Source organism: Exophiala viscosa (assembly GCF_022695815.1).
Source record: "Exophiala viscosa unplaced genomic scaffold EDD37scaffold_2, whole genome shotgun sequence".
Taxonomy (NCBI): domain Eukaryota; kingdom Fungi; phylum Ascomycota; class Eurotiomycetes; order Chaetothyriales; family Herpotrichiellaceae; genus Exophiala; species Exophiala viscosa.
Window position 1 is genome coordinate 4110188 of NW_026944354.1, and position 18107 is coordinate 4128294.

The following is an 18107-nucleotide window of genomic DNA, read 5'->3' on the forward strand; positions in this document are numbered from 1 at the left end:
GTTTGTGTGACACTTGAGCACATGGCACAGAGTTCTGCAGCTGACTTTCTTGGGCTGCATCAACACGGCACAATTGAACGCCTCATCAGTCCACAGTCGCACTAGCCTGTCTCTGTGCACCACTCGACGTTGTCAAAATGTTTCTTTGCTCTTCTACTCGCATGCATGACGGGTGCACTACCTGTCAAAAGCGTGGTTTCTGCTGCAACCTTGATGCTTGTTCCTTGCCGCACGTGGCCGGATATTTCTCCATCCAAAATTTGTGGCTGCCACGAGGCAAATTCCTGTTCCGCCTAACAACAAACAACCTATCAACGATGACTAGGGGCGTAACCACTACCCTGGACCCCAATCGACCACTCTGCTATCTGAATTTCAAATCTGACAATGTCGCACACGAGTCAGAAAAGGGCAAGTGGTGTTGCTGGTGACACATACGACGTTTCCAGACACCCACCCTTTACGGCCAGGCATCGCTTGCCCGGCGCACGCGCAAGATCATAACCACTGCTGCCACATCCTCGCCACTGGTGACATCGTTCATCTCGTTCACTGCTTAACTCATAAGCTTGGTACAGCTGACGCACCCACGTTGACAATAGTCTCACGCCAGGCCTCTTCGCTTCGCTTAAATGGCAGCACTTGACGTTGAGGTCACTGCACTAGGCGATGTGCACACGACGCCACGTGGCAATAGTCCAAAATTCCACCCACACCAAGAAGATATCCGTCTAGATCGTTCTGAAGAAAAAGCCACTACGACATCAGTCTCCAGAACCGAGCACACCGAGTTCGCCGAAAAACTTGATGGTCTAATGCGAATTTGACGTGAGATAGACAATGCACGGAGATTTTGAACCTCATGGCGGATTTTCCAGCCTCGCCAAATTCCAGAATTCGGAAGACGCCACCAGAATCACACCACGTCTGGCTTTGGTCGGTCTTATCGGACGGAATGTACCTTCAGCCGCGCTGTATTTGTCCAACTAGGCCGACCTGCCTCGAGACACCGAGTGTCCCCTCCTTGCAACAAGAGCTGACCGACAACAACTCACGATGGCACGATTGCCACTGTTGTGGAGGGTCGCTCGGCCTCCGGGGCGGACCGAATTTGCTTGTGCTTTACTCTACTGTGTGGATGCCACATTCAGCACGTGACTCAGTCACGTGCTCAGTATACTCTCTACAATTTGGCCTGGTACGATGGTCATCGAAGTATTTAGGTGGGCGAGATACGTTTTAACGGATAGACAGGAAAGTAGACAGTGTTTTGTGATGAACATTATACGATTTCAATGTTGCAAATGTCAATTCGTGATTACTGCAACCTGTGCAAGCCCAACGCCTGTGCCATTTCGTGACATAACCCGACATGACTACAAATCATGGACATCATTTCGGATATCAAATCAGATCAACCAAGAGGACTTTTCCGCGACTTGTACCCCCGGTCCTATCCACAAGCTCTGTACAATCCAGATGAAGTCCAAATTACCACTCAACTGGATCGGTCTTGACTTCACCACGATTTGTCGTGGGCACAGGTGCGGCCTCAACCTTGACAGGCCCCTTGCGCCACTTCTTGAGATACCCGCTGCCGTCGAGCCAGGGCGTGTCGAGGGTGCGTTTCTGCTCGAATTGAGCAATCTTGTCATCCATCTGCATGGTCAACCCGATGTCGTCGAGTCCCTCCACAAGGCAATGCTTGCGGAACTCCTCGACATCAAACTGTGCGAGCTCGTTGCCTTGGGCGTCACGGATGACCTGGTTGGGCAGGTCGACCTCGATCTCCTTGCCCGCTTTGGCTTCCTCGGCAATGTTCTCCAATTTGGCCTGGTCAGTCACACAGAGGGGAAGCATGCCGTTCTTGAAGGTGTTGTTGAAGAAGATGTCGGCGTAGCTGGGTGCAATGACGCACTTGATGCCAAAATCCAATAGAGCCCAAGGAGCGTGCTCTCGAGAACTGCCGCAGCCGAAGTTGGGGCCGGTGACGACGAGAATCTTGGAATTTCTGTAAGGTTCTTGATTCAGGATGAATGACTCATTCTCGCTGCCGTCTTCATTGTATCTGAGCGGGTGGAATAACGCGGTGCCCAGACCGGTACGTTTGATGGTCTTGAGGAATTGTTTGGGGATGATGGCGTCTGTGTCGACGTTGGCTTTCTCAAGGGGTGCCGCAATACCCTTTAGGACCGTAAACTTAGGGAGGCCGCCGGCTGCGGCTGGTTTCGCGCTGTGGTTTACGTGCGGTCCAACGTCGCTGGGAATATCCATGATTCGATCGAGTTCCTCTTCTGAGTCGACTTCGGCGAATACGGGCGTCACCTCGAGTTTCGGTGAAGTTTTTCTTGGGGTGGCATCATCAAAGTGCTTGCGGATATCGGTAAGCTTACCGACGATGGCGGCGGCGGCGGCCATCACCGGAGACACAAGATGTGTCCGGCCAAGTGCACCCTGTCTGCCCTCAAAGTTGCGATTTGATGTGCTTGCGCAACGTTCTCGAGGTGATAGGATATCCGGGTTCATACCGAGACACATTGAGCAACCAGCTTCACGCCACTCAAAGCCAGCATCAGTGAAGATCTTGTCCAGTCCCTCTCGCTCTGCTTGGTCCTTGACGTTTCCTGAACCGGGCACGACCATGGCGCGCTTGATATTTGCGGCGACTTTCTTGCCCTCGACGACCTTTGCGGCGGCCCGAAGATCTTCGATACGGGCATTTGTGCAGGACCCAATGAAAATCTTGTCCAGCTCGATGTCTTCCATCTTTGTGCCGGCGGTCAAACCCATATATTCCAGAGCGCGCTTGCAGCTGGCTTTTCTGTCGCGATCCTCAAAGTCGTCTGGACCGGGAACCACACCAGTGATGGGCACGACATCTTGCGGCGACGTTCCCCAGGACACTGTAGGCGCGATATCCTTTGCGTCGATGAAGACTTCCACATCGTACTTCGCGCCTTCGTCGGATTTGAGGCTGGACCAGTAGTTCACGGCCTTTTTCCATTCGTTGCTGTCGACCTTGGGTGCCAATGGTCGTCCTTTCAGGTATTCGAACGTGATCTCATCCGGAGCGATCATGCCTGCTCTGGCACCGCCTTCAATGGACATGTTGCAAATTGACATGCGGGCCTCCATGCTCAAACTCCTGATTGCTGAGCCGCAGAACTCGATAACCGAAGCGGTACCACCGGCCGTACCGATGACACCAATTACATGCAGGATGATATCTTTGCTGCTGACTCCCGGCGCTAATTTGCCGTCGACCTGTACTCTCATATTTTTACTCTTCTTGGTGATCAAGCATTGTGTGGCGAGCACGTGCTCGACTTCGCTGGTACCAATACCGAACGCGAGCGCACCGAACGCTCCGTGGGTCGATGTGTGGCTGTCTCCGCAGACAACGGTTGTGCCAGGCAGGGTGAAGCCCTGCTCAGGACCGATGATGTGGACAATGCCTTGATTCCTGTCACCCAGGCCGAAATATGTGAGGCCAAATTTCTTGACATTCTCTTCCAAGGTTGTGCATTGTAATCTTGAGTCCTCTTCCTTGACGAAATCGGCGACGTTCTTGAAGTTTTTGCGTGGGGTGGTAGGGACGTTGTGGTCGGTGGTGGCAAGGGTACAGTCTGGTCTGCGGACCTTTCTCTTTGCGTTTTCTAGACCCTCAAAGGCTTGAGGTGATGTGACTTCGTGGACAAGATGTCTGTCTGATGCGATTGTTAGTTCTGCCACTGAAGGCCGCATGGATTGTGGGCAGAAGACTTACCGATGTACAGAAGAACAGTGCCATCTGGTTGTTGGTTGACAATGTGGTCTTGAAAGACCTTGTCGTACAAGGTTCTGGGCTGTGACTCTGCTGATGGCATTCTGGAAGCGATATCTCAGCAATAGAAACCCTTGAAGAAAGGAATATGTACAAGTGAATCAGTCAAATCTACAACATGAACGGGACGAGTTATAAGCAGAATTATGTCGCTGTGAGTGGCATCCCGATATCGGATGACTCTGGATTGATTTACAAAAGCCATGATTGGTCGAGACCGCCAGATCCCCCGCAATTTGGAAAAGCGATGCTTGCCGAGCACAAATTGGTCAGAATCCTCGTCATTGTACAGTATTGCCTCGCACACCTCGTCTCTCTTTCTTTCAAGAGAGGGAAAGATGCCATCAAAGACTGACTCATCGCGGGTGTCGCGGCATCCGACACATGGCGAGCCTCAGTCGAGCGGGATACAGCGGCAGATTGCCGGATCCAGCACTGGTCAGTGTGGCCGTCCTCAATTTTCATCAACCCAAGTGGGAGCGGCATGGTGAGTTTCGCGTGATGTCTGGGAGTAGTTTGCGACGCAGATTCACCTGGGCCTCTGCTATTGGAGGTCAAGAGACTGTTTTCGAGGTTCCTGTAGTCGCCCGTGATCCAGGGAAAGAGCGCAGGTCAATGCTGAGGGCGGATCACTTGGTATGGTCGAGCTTTACGAGCGAGCGTATTATATGCAGGAGATCCGCACCATGGGATCATTGCATAGGGAGCGGACGAGATGGCTGCATTCCAGGAAAATTCATTTGCGCACGGCATGAAGCAAGGTAAGGCGTCGCCAGCATCAGATATTCGATGCCAGTCTTGAAGGTATCGCTGCTAGCGGAACTCCGGTTACAATATCGTGATAGACGAACCTATCTGGGTCTTTCAGTTGCCATCGATTCTTCGCTCTGGCATCACAGTATCCCCTACAGATGTAATCATAAGATCACACAGTTCGAGGATAGCAGTATCCATCTCTGGCTCAGATTTGACTGCCCAAAGAGAATACGATTGTATCATCTCGCTTAACACACAATACACGAGCGAATAGGTTCTTTTGTCGACCACGCTATTGAATGAGATGTTGGATCGATGAGCCCATTCCAGGTCGAGAAAGTGATAGACTCGACTTGTGACCGTGCATCCAATGAGACGAAAGTTCGGATCGATCGCCAAAAACTACCTGGACAGTGAACGTAACCGTTAGCGCCACATACACCATATCTGGCCTTCAGGGATACGATATCTTGGTTCTGGGCGGGCACGGCCCAGGCTTGGACAGTCCCAAAAGCTTCCCAACAATACAGTTCCCCCATGCAGTGAACCAGAAGCTCGCAATCCCGATGGTCATCGATGCGATAACGTTCCGTTTCCGACTCAAACCTTGGTCAGACTGCTGACCTTTCACCCATGCTGGATGCGTAGGATCCGGCTCCTTGAGCTGCCACGCGCGCGGAAGCTGTGCACCACCACGATATCAAGTCGCAAGCCCCGCGATCTGCCGCAACAAGCCCGTTTCACAATCAAACGTGTTCCTGTCCCGTTAGGCTGTGCAACCCAAAACTACTCCACCACACATGGTCTTTGTCAGGACCTATCAACCACTCGTATGAGCGGAAACAATGGCGGCAAGGCTGGCGAAGTCGACGCCAGCAGCCGCGATGGAGTGCAAGCCACAGCTGCCCCTCCACCAGAGGGCAATTTGAGCATCGTGTTTACCGACATCGTCAAATCCACGGCGATATGGGAGAAAGACGCGGCGGCCATGGTCGAAGCCATGGCAATCCACGATATTATGATCCGCGACCTCACCAAGGAGAACGACGGGTACGAAGTCAAGCAGAACGGCGACGGCTTCATGATTGCTTTTCCCACGGCGACTGCCGCTGTGCAATTTTGTCTCGATGCCCAAGAGCGACTTCTCGACGAGGTGTGGCCTAAAGGCATTCTGAATCTGCCCTCGGGAAGTGAGACCAAGGACTCCGATGGCCAAGTGCTCTTTCGCGGCCTGAAGCTCAGAATGAGCGCCCATTGGGGCGAACCCGTGTGCAATTATAACGAGGTCATCAAGCGTATGGACTATCTCGGCCCCATGGTCAATCGAGCCGCGCGCTTCATCCAAGTCACTGAGGGTGGACAAATAACAGTCTCGGAAGACTTCTTGCTCCAGCTGCAGGGTGAGCTTGAAGCGGCAAAGAACCAGCCCGACGGGAAAACCTGCAGCGACAATGACAGTGACAAAGCCGAGACCGTGGAGCTGAGCACATTAAGGTCGAAGAAAGATCAGAAAAAACTCACCCACCAACAGTTTGAAATTCAGCTGCTGGGTGAGCATGATTTCAAGGGCCTTGATGAGCCCGAAAAGCTCTACTACCTGGTGCCACGTTCGCTCGAGGGCAGAGTCGACCACTGGCACCAGGTCGAACATGTTCCTGGAGTCAAGGGCAATGTACGGAGTTGAGGCGGGCGACAAAACATTCCAACCGGATAGCTACAGCGCTGGGGGATGCAGGGTGCCGCCACAAGCACGTCGACCCTGACCGTCCTGTGCTTCGTGAAACGACTTCGCATCGCGGTACAAGGAAATCTGGAACCGCGTCTGAACTGGGAGTCATATACGATGCTACAGGAGTACCCTTCGTATCTTCGGGGAGGAGAAGCAGGTACATGATAAGTGAGTAGATGGTGGCATGTCCAGCACAGAATAATGTACAAATATCTTCATATTTTTCCGTCGCAGATGAACAGTGGTTAGATAACATGGAAGGATCGACTGAACCAGACTTCTGCTGCTTGATGGGCTCCACTGATAGGGTCATGATTGCAAATGAAATATAGTTGAACATCTTGTTTTATTCTCACAAGCAGTTATTTAGCCCTGGCCTCCCGAGTCGGTATCATGAAGTACGCTGGCAATGACTGATACTTTCAATGTTACAGTGGCTGCACTTTTCAGTTTATCCTCGTCCTCGGATACCTGGTACTGTATCTATCAGGTCTTTTGCCATGATCACGATTCTGCCTCAACCTCTGCGGTGCCGTCCTGAGTCTCCTGCTCCTCACCGTTGGTCTCTACCGTGCCGTTCGTCGCCGGCTTCTCCTCCTCACCGTCAACACTAATGAGATCCGTGGTCACAGAGTCCTTCGCGCCACCTTCTTGCTCGAGCTTGATGTACTCATCCCATTCAGGAAAGAGGTCTTCGTCTTGACCTGGCACGCCTATCAACCGACTGACTTTGGCTTTCCCTTGCTTATCCAAGCTCTCTTTCCATTCGGAGACCAAACCTTGCGTCAATGACGGCTTATATGTCTGGCTGAAGAGCACGGCTTCGCTGAGACGATGAGTCCGCTTGAGCAGCTCAGTTGCTGCGTAAACATCTCCCGTCGACCATAAACTGGCGAATGCCACGTTGTTGCTGCCCATCTCTTCCGCTTGTTCAGCCAGGTTGGCCAGCCCTTCTTTGTTGCCAGAGCTGGTGTATAGCAAGAGCAAACTTCCCAGGTCTTTGGCATGAAGGAAGCACTCTTCTGCGAGCTTCACGTCCCACAGCTCGAGCGCCTTGTCCGCCACAGCTGACCACTTGGCCTGCATGTCCGACTCGCGTGCAATTTCCAGCGCCACAGCTAAGTTGCTGAGACTGAGCGCTAGCTCGAATCGGTGTTCTGGATCCGTCGCTACGTCTAAAGCCAGCTCCTTGTGGCCCTGGGCCTCGAGGAACCTGGCAATCTTGTTCATTTGATCTTCAGGGACGTCGGCCAGGAGCTCTTGAGCTGCGTCAATCTCGCCCCTCAGGACAAGGGTCTGGTAAGATAGCAATGCGGTCGATAGCCTATAGCTCACCACGCCAACATCCTTGTCACACAAGTAGACTCTTTCATCTCGTTGTAGGTATCTCAGCAAGTACATGGGCTGGTCGAACTGTGCAACGTGGACGACTTGCTCACCAAGCAGGTAGCTTAGGCGGGTGTTTGTGGTAAACAGGAATGCGTCACCGACCCATTCTCCGCTCTTGACGGACTCTTGAAGATCGGTGACAACGGAGAAGGCGGCCTCGACGCCGTCTTCGTCTGCGTCACCATTGTTGAGGCCCTCGAGGTAGGCTTCTCGGTCGAAGCGAAGAATATAGGTAGTATCGGCACAAGCCAGAGCCACAAGTTCTCCGGATTCACTCCAGTAAACCTAGAACATGTCAGCTTCAATTTTTCAACCAGAGTCAGGCTGCGTACTTCTCTCGGTTCGACTTCAATCCGTCGAACCAGGCTTCCACTTTCCCAATCAAACAGACCAATACCGCCTTGACCTTTTACTCCAAGCAGTTGACCGCCACACAGACCCTCGGCCTGGAAACCGACGTCGAGGCTTCCGCTCTCTTTGAGCTTCTTGAATAGCTTCACGCTCGTGGTAGATTCTCGGATGGCATAGTCTGTAGGATTTTGATGCGAGGCCCTGGATTGATTAGTGCTGTAATTTCCCCTGCATGTGATAGTGCCACTTACCATGCGAAATCAAGTGCTGAACCAAAAGCCTGGTTTCTCCAAGCTAGGGCAGTGTACTGTGATGATTAGCATCAACATTCTCGGGAGCAAAGTAACCGTATCCTTACAATAATGAACTCTCCATCGCCGCATACACTCACGAATCGACCGTTGGGAGAGTGAGACAATGTCGTGGGATAGCTGCAACCGGAGTTAGCTTTTCATCAATCAAGCTGTTGTCGAGCTCTCACATCTCGGTAGTCCCCATTTCTTTGCTAGGGAGGGCGATAGGAGCAGCATCCTTGATCGATGGATCTCCGCCCCTCACGATCGCAGACACCACCTCGTTATGCCGTGCCCAGACTAACTTGCCGGTGCCGTCCATCGAAACAGCAGGTTCTTCTCTGCCCATCTTTACAACAACAGCACCGTCGTCGAATCCCATTGCCACACCTTGCTTTCCTCTCTGATAAGATACGCACCAAGCTCTTTCTAAGCCATAGCTGAGCGATTGCTCCAGTCTGTAAGTGTTTGCGTGCCAGATCTTGATGGTTCCGTCTTCCGAACCAGATATTATGACTGGCAGCTCAGGGTGATAGCAGGCAAAGCTGACATTGCTCGTGTGACCTTCTAATGTGGCTATCAGAGCCTTGGTTGTGTAGTCCCAGACTTTAACAGTCTTGTCGTCCGACGTGCTGAGCAAGTAGGGCTTGTCACTGTGCGGATAGTAATCGATATGGTTGACACCCTTCTCGTGAGCCTCAATGGTCTGTTTGGCAGAGGCATTGTCGATGCTCCAGATCTTGATTGTACGGTCCAGACATGCGGATGCAAATACGTTGGTGTCTTTTGGATTCTGCACGATGCCAAATCAGCAACACAGACACTCAATATTCATAGGCACAACCCACTATCGAGAGGCCCATCACATAGTGTTGATGTCCCACGAACTCGCGAACGCATCGCCAGTCTTTTTCCCAATCGAACATTCGTATCGTCATATCGTCGGAGGCTGTCAGTACAACACTGAGGACTGGATGTACCACGATAGCTCGTATGTAGTCTGGATGTCTGTTTCCGCATTGTAAGCGGCCCAAGCCTTCACGTTACTGCTCTTCGCACTTACGCCTCGAACGACTTGACCTTCTCGCTGGTATTCCAGTTGACAACTCTCAACTGAAAATCATCGCTACCACAGACAATCCAATTTTTCCTCTCGATGAATCTTCCCGCTCGTACAGGGACATCCGTGAGCTCGAAGGTCTTGATGATCGTTTGGGTCTCGTAGGACCATATGTGGGCGTGACCATTGTATAGGGTGGTGAGGATCTTCTGGAGTCAGCATCGAGATTGCGCGACAGAGAGGGAGGTGCCATTACCCATGGTTCGGTACTGCTTCAATGTCAGAGAGGATATCTATGGCTTCATTGCGGGGAATGCAGGGGGTGTCCTCACCTGTGAAAATCAATGCCCTTCACTCGCTCGGAGCCTGCGACAGGTCAGCAGGACAAAGACATGAGTGAGAAATAACGTACGAGCAAAGAGCTGTCTCTTGACGTCCAAACGCATGGTCGTTTCGCTCGCTATAAACTAGATGGAGAAATTGTGATTTCGCGGACACAATGTTGGCTCAAGGCGCGCCACTAGGGCTCTTGGTGGACAAGCGAAAGACTGATCGGGTGTGAAGCATGCGATCCCATGTCACCAATTCATGATACGCTGGGCGCAAGCATTACAGTAAGGGCGTGGTGACGAGAATAATGTTGGTGGTGTTGACACATGTCCCCAATGTGCCCTGGATTTTGAGGACAATTGGCGGAGTTAGCCTTAGCCAGGGGATTCAGTCGCGCTAAGCCTTGCTGCTGTTCCTATCACTCCAGTGCCTCCGCCTGCGCTCGATTCTGATTACATTTACCACAGTGCCTATCTCAGAATGAACTATCTCACGAGTTATTACGACGTACTCTCGGTCTTCATGGGGACTGGAACTCGATGCTACAGGCGTCGACTTTGTGATCTGCACCCCGGTCTCTACGCAACCCGGTTGCGACGGGAGTGTTCCGGGGCCCAGAAACATGAAGCATAAAACCAGCTGATCTCCTCAAGCTTGCACTTCGTTCACTAACTCGAATCCTTCTCGTTTCTTCATGCAAGCGCGCCCTTTTCGAGCTATCCACTAACCATGGCAGACCTCAAACCAACCTTGCACCATCTTGATGTAAGACTCCAATGCAAAGCTATCTCGTTCTCATTGCTCACCCAATACCTAGAACTCCCAGTCCCAGCGCATCTTATGGCTCCTCGAGGAACTCGAAATACCTTACAACCTGGCTCTACACAAACGGCAGGAGACCGGACCAAAGGCACGGAGAGCTCCCGAAGAACTGAAAAATACCCATTTCCTCGGGAAAGCGCCGCAGTTGGAAACGGGCAATGGTAGGGTGATTGTGGAATCTTTGGTCATTGCAAGATACCTTATCCAAACATACGATAGAGAAGGAAAGTTCAAATGCGGTGGCGACTGGATGCGTGACGAAGAGCTATCCAATCTTGCCTCTACTACGATTGGGAGTTTGACGATGCTCGAGCTGGTGTTTTCATTGCTTGTGCAGGCGTCGCCATGGTTCATCCGTCCCTTGCTGTCGACGGTGCATGCCAAAATGCACAGCGCCTTTACGGGTCCTGATCTCGACTTAAATTTCACATACTTGGAACAGCAGCTCGGCGACCGAGATTACTTTGGGGGCGATTATCCATCACAAGCTGACTTCATCATCTCGTGGCCCATGGATCAGTGCATGGAGAGAGATCTGATTGATGTCAAGAAGCATACCAGTCTTGGTGAATGGCACGAGCGGATTCATGAGCGCCCGGCCTGGAAGCGGAGCATCGAGAAAGGAAATGGTTACTCGCTTGAGCTCTGATGAGCGTGCTGTTTTGGCGACATCATGCCGGGGTCGTGAATAGGGACTCATGTTTGAATGCTGGAATTTTTTATGATGACAGTATACCCCAAGAAGACGCAGCTGTTTTTTATCTTTTTGATTACGGGCTAGAATGCAAAGGCGCGTTTGAACGAGAGGTTGCATGTCATATGACCCCGCCCTCTTTATAAGAGACTTACGATGATGCTTTCTACATTACAACCAGGCACACTATGCTGGCAGCATAGACGGCCTTAACAGGTCACAGTGCTTCTGAATTTGAGGGAGCCCGCCGAGCGCGGAGCGAAGTGCTTCCGGGACGTAAACCTTTCCCAAGGCTGCCTAGCGACCTCGTTAACCGATGTCCGCTGGAACGTCGCTTAGACGGTTTCGTCCATCAAAACGCTGTCGTTTGTTATTCGAGAGGTCCACACGTGCCTTGGCCGCGAATCCTGCGACCTCTTCGTAGCGAATTCAGCGCCTAAAGAGAGTGGCTACGGGGCTCTAAAAAATGGCACGTCGTGGGCAAACCTCGTTTCCCATGATCTCAAAACACTCTTTATCCCCATTGTTCGGAGATCTTCTCGTCATTCCCATCTGTCGCCGCCTCATCAACTGAGTATTTGTTCATCACAACACTCCTGCTCCTTCCACTTCTTTCATTCACTCTCCAACGACAGCACGTAGAGTGCTTCATCATTCACACAACCCGCTTGATCTTTGCATGGTTTTGGGCAGTCAGGGGCTCCCACCGTTACACAAAGATGTCGTCCAACAGCACACATTACACTCGCCACTTCTGTACCCAAATCAGTCCCGAATGTCCTGTTGAGGATTCGACATACGGCTATTATCCGAATCTGGGCGTCAACTCGTTCTTCATTGCACTGTTTGGGCTTTGCCTCTTCGCACAACTATTTCTGGGGGTATGGCGGCGGACGTGGACTTATCTCGTCGTCGTAGGCATCGGCTGTTTTGGCGAAGCTGTTGGATATATTGGACGAATAATTATGCACCACAATCCCTGGTCTCCGGCAGGCTTCAAGACTCAAATTTGTTGCCTCGTGCTGGCACCGAGTTTCTTGGCTGCCGGTATCTATGTGACACTGAAGCACGTTGTCATCTACTGCGGACCAGAGCACTCGCGACTAAGGCCAAACCTGTACCCCTGGATCTTTATTGGTTGCGACTTTGGTTCAATTGTGCTGCAGGCGATCGGAGGTGGCACAGCCGCGGCTGCTGGTAGTCAAGGCCAGAACAAGAAACTATTGAAGGCTGGTGACGACCTGATCGTTGCCGGTATTGCTTTTCAGGTTGCCACCATGGCAGTCTGCGGCGTACTCGTCCTCGATTACTTCCTCCGCTTCCAGAAGGCCAAAAAGACAAAGTCTGAAGCTCACTTGGAGAGCGAGTACGAGAAAAATGCCACCCAAGGAAAGGCTAGCCGCAATTTCAGGATATTCTGCATCGCCATGGGCTTAGCTTTTCTCACGATTTTCATCCGTTGTATTTACCGGTACGTTCGCACCTTGAGTAACGTTTCGGTACAAGGCACTGACAATGACTTCACAGTCTCCCAGAGATGGCTGGTGGCTGGGGCAACAAGCTCATGCAGAACGAACACGAGTTTCTCCTTCTTGATGGAATGTGAGTCGCTACCCAACGAACAGATAGCCGAGTTTAGTTTACTGACTTATGATTTTTAGGATGGTGGGCATCGCATCCGTATTGATGACCATCTTCCATCCTGGCTTCTTTTTCGAGCCGATGCGCAGATTCAAGAAGTGATCAGCAGTTGTTTTGAATATTTTCTCATCAGCATTGCGCCTTCAGCGAGCAGTTTGGTCCATTCGAGCGAAGCATACTATAGATAGGGATCAAGAGTGAAGAATAAGACAACAATCGATGTACAAGCGAACGGTTAGATCGTCTGGGTCGATCGAAAATAGTACATGCGTGATGGTGGGTCAGGCACCTTATAAGCAAGAATAGGTAATGATAAGTTACAGGCTTCGGACTCTGGCCATTTCCCGCTTTGCAACATGACATCGGGCTTACATTAGTATCGATGAGTGAATGCCACAAAATGTCGGCGTGAATGTATTCTTCCCATTATCTGCTCCATCGTTCGCTTTTGGACGAGGCTGTCACAGCCACGTTAGGCTACCCGAAAGCGCTGAACACGATTGCCAAGCACACGAGATTACGGCCTCTGTCTTCAGGGAAGCAAGAAACGGCCTTCAATCATCTATATATCGTCATTCCAGTGTCCAATCTTGTTGATAGAGTCAAAGCGGTGAGATGCTTTTCACTTCCCACGGCAGATAAGCAGCGACGCCCAGAGACAAAGGTCCAGCAAACGCCTTCAGAGTGAATATGTCAGCTTGACTTTGTCCCTTGCTCTGATATCATCATCCTCCTGTGCTGTCCCATGTGAATCAAGGTAAATCTCACGGCATAAATCGATTCCAAATGCCGTCACGTCGATCGCATACAAAATCTCATCATGGGTGCAAGCAGTGCAAGGCCAGGAGGGTCAAGGTCAGTCTTCGCGCCCCGTCCCTCGCTTGAGGTGGATATCCACCCAGCCTTGCGGACAATCTCAGCTCCCATTCTGACCCGAGAACCAGTGCGATGAAACGAGTCCGCAATGTCAACGCTGCGTCAAGCGGCAGATCACTTGTTCATTCCTAGTAGATGGCCCGGAGGGATTCTCGTCCACTCCCACGAATCTGAGTCTACAAGATGCTTCCACACCGAAAAGTCACGATTATGCGCCTTCAGAGATAGACCAGGCGCCTCACGCACCGCCAGCCACATCCCGACCCCAGTCTGCAATCATTGCCGGCATCGAGAGTCCACAAGACCTGAATCGCTTCAATCTCCTGGATCTCGAGCTTATCCAATTTTATTCGACGCGAACGTACATCACCATGTCTTCGAGACTGTCCACGCATGTGGTATGGCGAGATACCGTCTTTGCAGAGGCCTTGCGCCACGACTTCCTCTTGCATGGCTTGATGGCTACTGCAGCACTTCACAAGGCGACAACGCAATCGAAAACATCTGATGCATCTGCCGAATACTCGAAAGTCGCGCTGGCTCACCAGAACGCCGCCCTCGCCAATTACATCCCGGCTGTCACCAAGCCTAACCAAGAAAATGGCATTGCCCTATTTTGTCTATCATTGTTCTTGACTATCTGGGCTTTTGCGTCCAAGCGACTTCCCGAGGGGTTGAACAGCGTGAAGATTGATTTCGGTCAAAGTGAATCCCCCGGCATCACACTCCCACCTCATTCGCCAACACTGGAGTTTGTCGAGATTATAATGATCCTTAGAGGTATATATGCGGTGATCGGAGAAACAAATCCATGGCTACAGGGCGAGATCGAAGAGCTACTGCGCTTCCCTACATCTCCAGACCTACCACCCCATTCGGCCGAGGTCATCGAAGCTTTTGACTTGCTTGCCCAAGCTCCGATAGATCCCCAGGTGATGCCCGCCAAGGACGAAGATGAGGCATCTGCAACCATGAACACACTTTTCCACCAGCGATTAGACCATCTGCGAGACGTTTCGCGGTGTCGTTCGGTTGTGGAGTGGGATGGCCACATATTCTCATGGTTCATAATGGCGCCCACCACCTATATCCAGTGTCTGAAGAGAGCCAACCCTTTGGCTTTGATCTTGTTCGCACACTGGGCTGCCATGTTTCGCTGCATGGATCATCATTGGTGGGCACAGGGATGGGCATACAGCCTGGTGGTCGATATTTCCGATCTTCTTGATCCTCACTGGGCTCGATATCTGGATTGGCCTAGAAGACAGATTGGCCTTGTCTTCCAAGATAACAACCATTTTGAAGGGCGAAGATAGCTTGCAAGTTGGCTCTGACCTCAGGTCCGGCAATGGTTTCGCAAAACTAGGAGAAGATTTCTAATGTCAATGCCGACACCCGTGGTCTGCCTACGAGGGAGTGGCATTTTCCAATCGTTCTGGGAGTGGCGCAGTCGCTCTTGCTCCAGATCAGAAGCATCGCGCTTGCACCATTCATGACAACTGCTGGGGGAAGTCGCTCAGAAGAAGACAACGCAGCTTCCACGACAACGAGAGCACGACATGGAGTGCAACCTATTCCTCTAATGAGATGCGCGATCCTCCTCACCATCATTAATCAGACCATCATCATTATTATTGTGGCGGACGAAAGTCAGCAACAGAGAAAATGCCTACCAGCTTTCGTCCTGTCGACAAAGCTCCCAGTACCACTGGCAGCCTGCGAACCGAGCCATTGCTGACCCCGCCACTGTCGCACAATAGCTCCGAAGACATTCCGTTCAGGGCGGACGATGCTGATCGCATCAGCTTGAACATGAAAAAGAGAAAGGGACACCGACATGGCTGGCATCACTCCTATCCTCGACGTGCACCTACTATGCCCACAGAAGGCAGCTTCAAACGATGCCGCCACGATTGCAAAGATCAACACGTCCATACGTCAACTGCATCGCGGCTGCGAAGCACACGTTCTTTGCCCACAATGAAGTCCCGAACAGCGTCTGCAAGATGGCAAAGCCCTGACCGCGCCGTGCAATGCACAAGAAGATGGTCAGTAGCCTCCAAAGCTCCGTCTACCAGGGGCCTCGCGACGGTTACTCCGGTAGTAGAAACTGCCAACAGACGCCGCAAGAACAGAACAAGTGATATTCAAAGCCCAGCCATGATCACTCTTCGTCGCGCCACGATATACAGGTCACCGGAACAAACGTCACTCACCTCGTTTCCAACTCCCACATTCAGCAAGAGAGAGCACGGCTTTCTGTCGTCATTCCTGAATTCGATCACAGGTCAAGAAGACTACCGGACACAAGCCAATCTGACCCTGCAACATCCCGGCTATCAAAGCCGGGCTCTACGTTCGCCATCTTTGTACAGTAACGAAGCTTGGCCATCGACCAGCTCAATCGCCCCTCCTATGGTTACGGAGATCACATCAATTGAACCACAATTGACCATGTCACAGCCAACCCAGGTTATCAATAGTGTGCGCCGGTGCTCAACGAAATACATCTCGGACGATGGTATGCACGAGATCATCTGGGACGAGAACTCAACCTCTGCAAGCCCAGCAAGCGTCATAGCCGAGACCGTAGGAGAAGCGCAAATGGGCGAACAACACTCGAACGATACGGGGGCATTGCAACGACGACTCTCAGAGGTTCTCACCCAATCTCGAAGAGGTTCGTCATCTGTGCAGCTGGACAGAAGGACAAGCTACTGGCCAGGTAGCGAGAATCTCTCTCAAGCTCTTCTCCCACTTATCAACAACAGCCCGAAGCTGGCCAAGATGGCACGAGAAGCGGCATTCCGAAGCTTGCCTCGTTCCAAAGCCTCCAGGCAAGCAGAGTCAGTCAATGCTCCAGTCACGCCACTGTTCCTTGATCGGCAACATCTCCTGGTTGCAGAAGAAGCAGCAGCAGCCGATGGCGACATCCAATACTTCCCTCCACTCGCAGGAGTGGAGAACCCGCATACGCGGAGTGCATCGATAATATCAGACAATGAAGCAGGCAGTCCACTCTCAGGTTCGCCGGGCGAGGGCGAAGTGTCCGTGGAACCCAGGCCAAGGAGCCGCCTGGGCAGCATGGTTGGAATCAGCAGACACCAAAAGCGGTTGAGCTTTCCTGCTGATACTGTATCGACCAACAAAGTCGAGAGTCGAAGCATTGCCCAGGCAGGCAAGAGCAGGGCATCTCGGAAAATGTCTGGAGATGACAAACTGCCATTGCTGGAAAGTCGCTGACGCGCTGAGTGGGAAGCTCATTTTGATTACCGCGGCTAGAAATGACCTGATAGCACTGCTGACAACCTGCGTATCAGTACATAGTACCCATTCTGTATAAATACGACGACTGCGCGTTCGCCCATAGGTCAATAGCTGTGGCTGTGAGTAGAGAGGTCCGCTCTGCCAAACTCGTCATTATTCTTGTATAGATTTTGCATTGCCACATTGCTTACCTGCTGCATCAAGAGTTGCCGGACGGATCCCGACCGAAGATGTTATCTTCCGCCATTTCCGATATTGCCGGCGAACACCGGCAACCCACGGAGTGGTCCGTGGTATCATGCTATCATCAACGACGACGTTGGGGTCCATATATTGACATACTGGGTGGGTAGATACGACGATAAGACAACGAGGGAGATAAGGAAGATCGCAATAGTCGGTCACAATGGCGCCAATGATAACAGCGTCTGATGACATTTTTGTTCGGGCCCTTTCATTATGCGAATCCGAATGAGGATGACTTCCAATCGGACCGTTCTCTGTGTGAGCTCTTGATTGCCATTCTGCTCTCGTCGCGAAACTGATATTATCTCCTAGATAAGTTACGTTGATTTTTCATGATTCGTTATCTTCAAAAAGGTACGAGGTACCACTGACAGTTGTTTATCGGGTTTCGCTAGTTCGGGCTAAGAAACCCGCAAAGAATAATTTTCCAGCTGTCAATCTTATCGGCTTTGGTGCTTTTGTCTCGGAAGTGTTGAAGGCCTCGAACTAGGTCCGTGGTTGTTTGATTTGTGCGAGCAAATCCCCGGCGGCAAGGCGCTGAAAGGAGGAAGGTAGAGGTATCAGTAAGGCACTCCGGGAGCTGACAGCCGCAGCCGATTTGGAGAACAGAGAGCGCGGAAGACCACCGCGAGTCGTCCGTGATCACTGACCACCGGTGTCTGCTGCCTACAAATGTGGGATGGGCGATTGCCCGTTCTGGGCGAGCAAGAGTGTCTGTCATCTGCCTTTCTCTGCTCCTGATGCAAGATGCGGCAATATCATGCCAGTAGGTGTGTAGCTACTATAGACAGCGAAACCGTCGCCAAACCACGACTTCGAATGGCACAACA

At 51.7% G+C, this 18107-nt stretch overlaps 7 protein-coding genes across 7 annotated transcripts; 5 read left to right on the top strand and 2 right to left on the bottom strand.

The window, feature by feature from the left end:
* Window positions 1–1270: 1270 nt before the first annotated feature.
* On the bottom strand, window positions 1271–4002 carry EDD37DRAFT_692414 (3-isopropylmalate dehydratase). The gene is made up of 2 exons (XM_062820041.1): window positions 3767–4002; window positions 1271–3707 (listed from the first exon to the last, which is right to left on the bottom strand). Exons 1-2 carry the CDS (start codon window positions 3864–3866, stop codon window positions 1492–1494), a joined length of 2316 nt encoding a protein of 771 aa, XP_062674041.1. The 5' UTR covers window positions 3867–4002; the 3' UTR covers window positions 1271–1491.
* A 1409-nt stretch (window positions 4003–5411) lies between these two features.
* EDD37DRAFT_647808 (nucleotide cyclase) lies at window positions 5412–6263 on the top strand (the record flags this gene model as incomplete). The annotated part of the gene is made up of 1 exon (XM_062817936.1): window positions 5412–6263. The coding sequence occupies one exon, from the start codon at window positions 5412–5414 to the stop codon at window positions 6261–6263; it is 852 nt and encodes a 283-aa protein (XP_062674042.1).
* Window positions 6264–6623: 360 nt separating this feature from the next.
* EDD37DRAFT_624410 (coatomer protein complex, subunit alpha) lies at window positions 6624–9756 on the bottom strand. The gene is made up of 7 exons (XM_062816160.1): window positions 9405–9756; window positions 9190–9349; window positions 8530–9134; window positions 8407–8479; window positions 8300–8355; window positions 8030–8249; window positions 6624–7982 (listed from the first exon to the last, which is right to left on the bottom strand). Exons 2-7 carry the CDS (start codon window positions 9277–9279, stop codon window positions 6813–6815), a joined length of 2214 nt encoding a protein of 737 aa, XP_062674043.1. The 5' UTR covers window positions 9280–9349; window positions 9405–9756; the 3' UTR covers window positions 6624–6812.
* Window positions 9757–10135: 379 nt separating this feature from the next.
* Window positions 10136–11424, top strand: EDD37DRAFT_295363 (glutathione S-transferase). Its single transcript, XM_062811166.1, has 2 exons — window positions 10136–10496; window positions 10549–11424. Exons 1-2 carry the CDS (start codon window positions 10461–10463, stop codon window positions 11200–11202), a joined length of 690 nt encoding a protein of 229 aa, XP_062674044.1. The 5' UTR covers window positions 10136–10460; the 3' UTR covers window positions 11203–11424.
* Window positions 11425–11966: 542 nt separating this feature from the next.
* Window positions 11967–12990, top strand: EDD37DRAFT_606938 (RTA1 like protein-domain-containing protein; the record flags this gene model as incomplete). Its single annotated transcript, XM_062814935.1, has 3 exons — window positions 11967–12718; window positions 12775–12849; window positions 12909–12990. 3 exons carry the CDS (start codon window positions 11967–11969, stop codon window positions 12988–12990), a joined length of 909 nt encoding a protein of 302 aa, XP_062674045.1.
* Window positions 12991–13463: 473 nt separating this feature from the next.
* Window positions 13464–15255, top strand: EDD37DRAFT_295366 (uncharacterized protein). Its single transcript, XM_062811167.1, has 2 exons — window positions 13464–13743; window positions 13833–15255. Exons 1-2 carry the CDS (start codon window positions 13675–13677, stop codon window positions 15078–15080), a joined length of 1317 nt encoding a protein of 438 aa, XP_062674046.1. The 5' UTR covers window positions 13464–13674; the 3' UTR covers window positions 15081–15255.
* EDD37DRAFT_295367 (uncharacterized protein) lies at window positions 15256–17202 on the top strand. Its single transcript, XM_062811168.1, has one exon. It carries the CDS (start codon window positions 15430–15432, stop codon window positions 17005–17007), a length of 1578 nt encoding a protein of 525 aa, XP_062674047.1. The 5' UTR covers window positions 15256–15429; the 3' UTR covers window positions 17008–17202.
* Window positions 17203–18107: the final 905 nt, after the last annotated feature.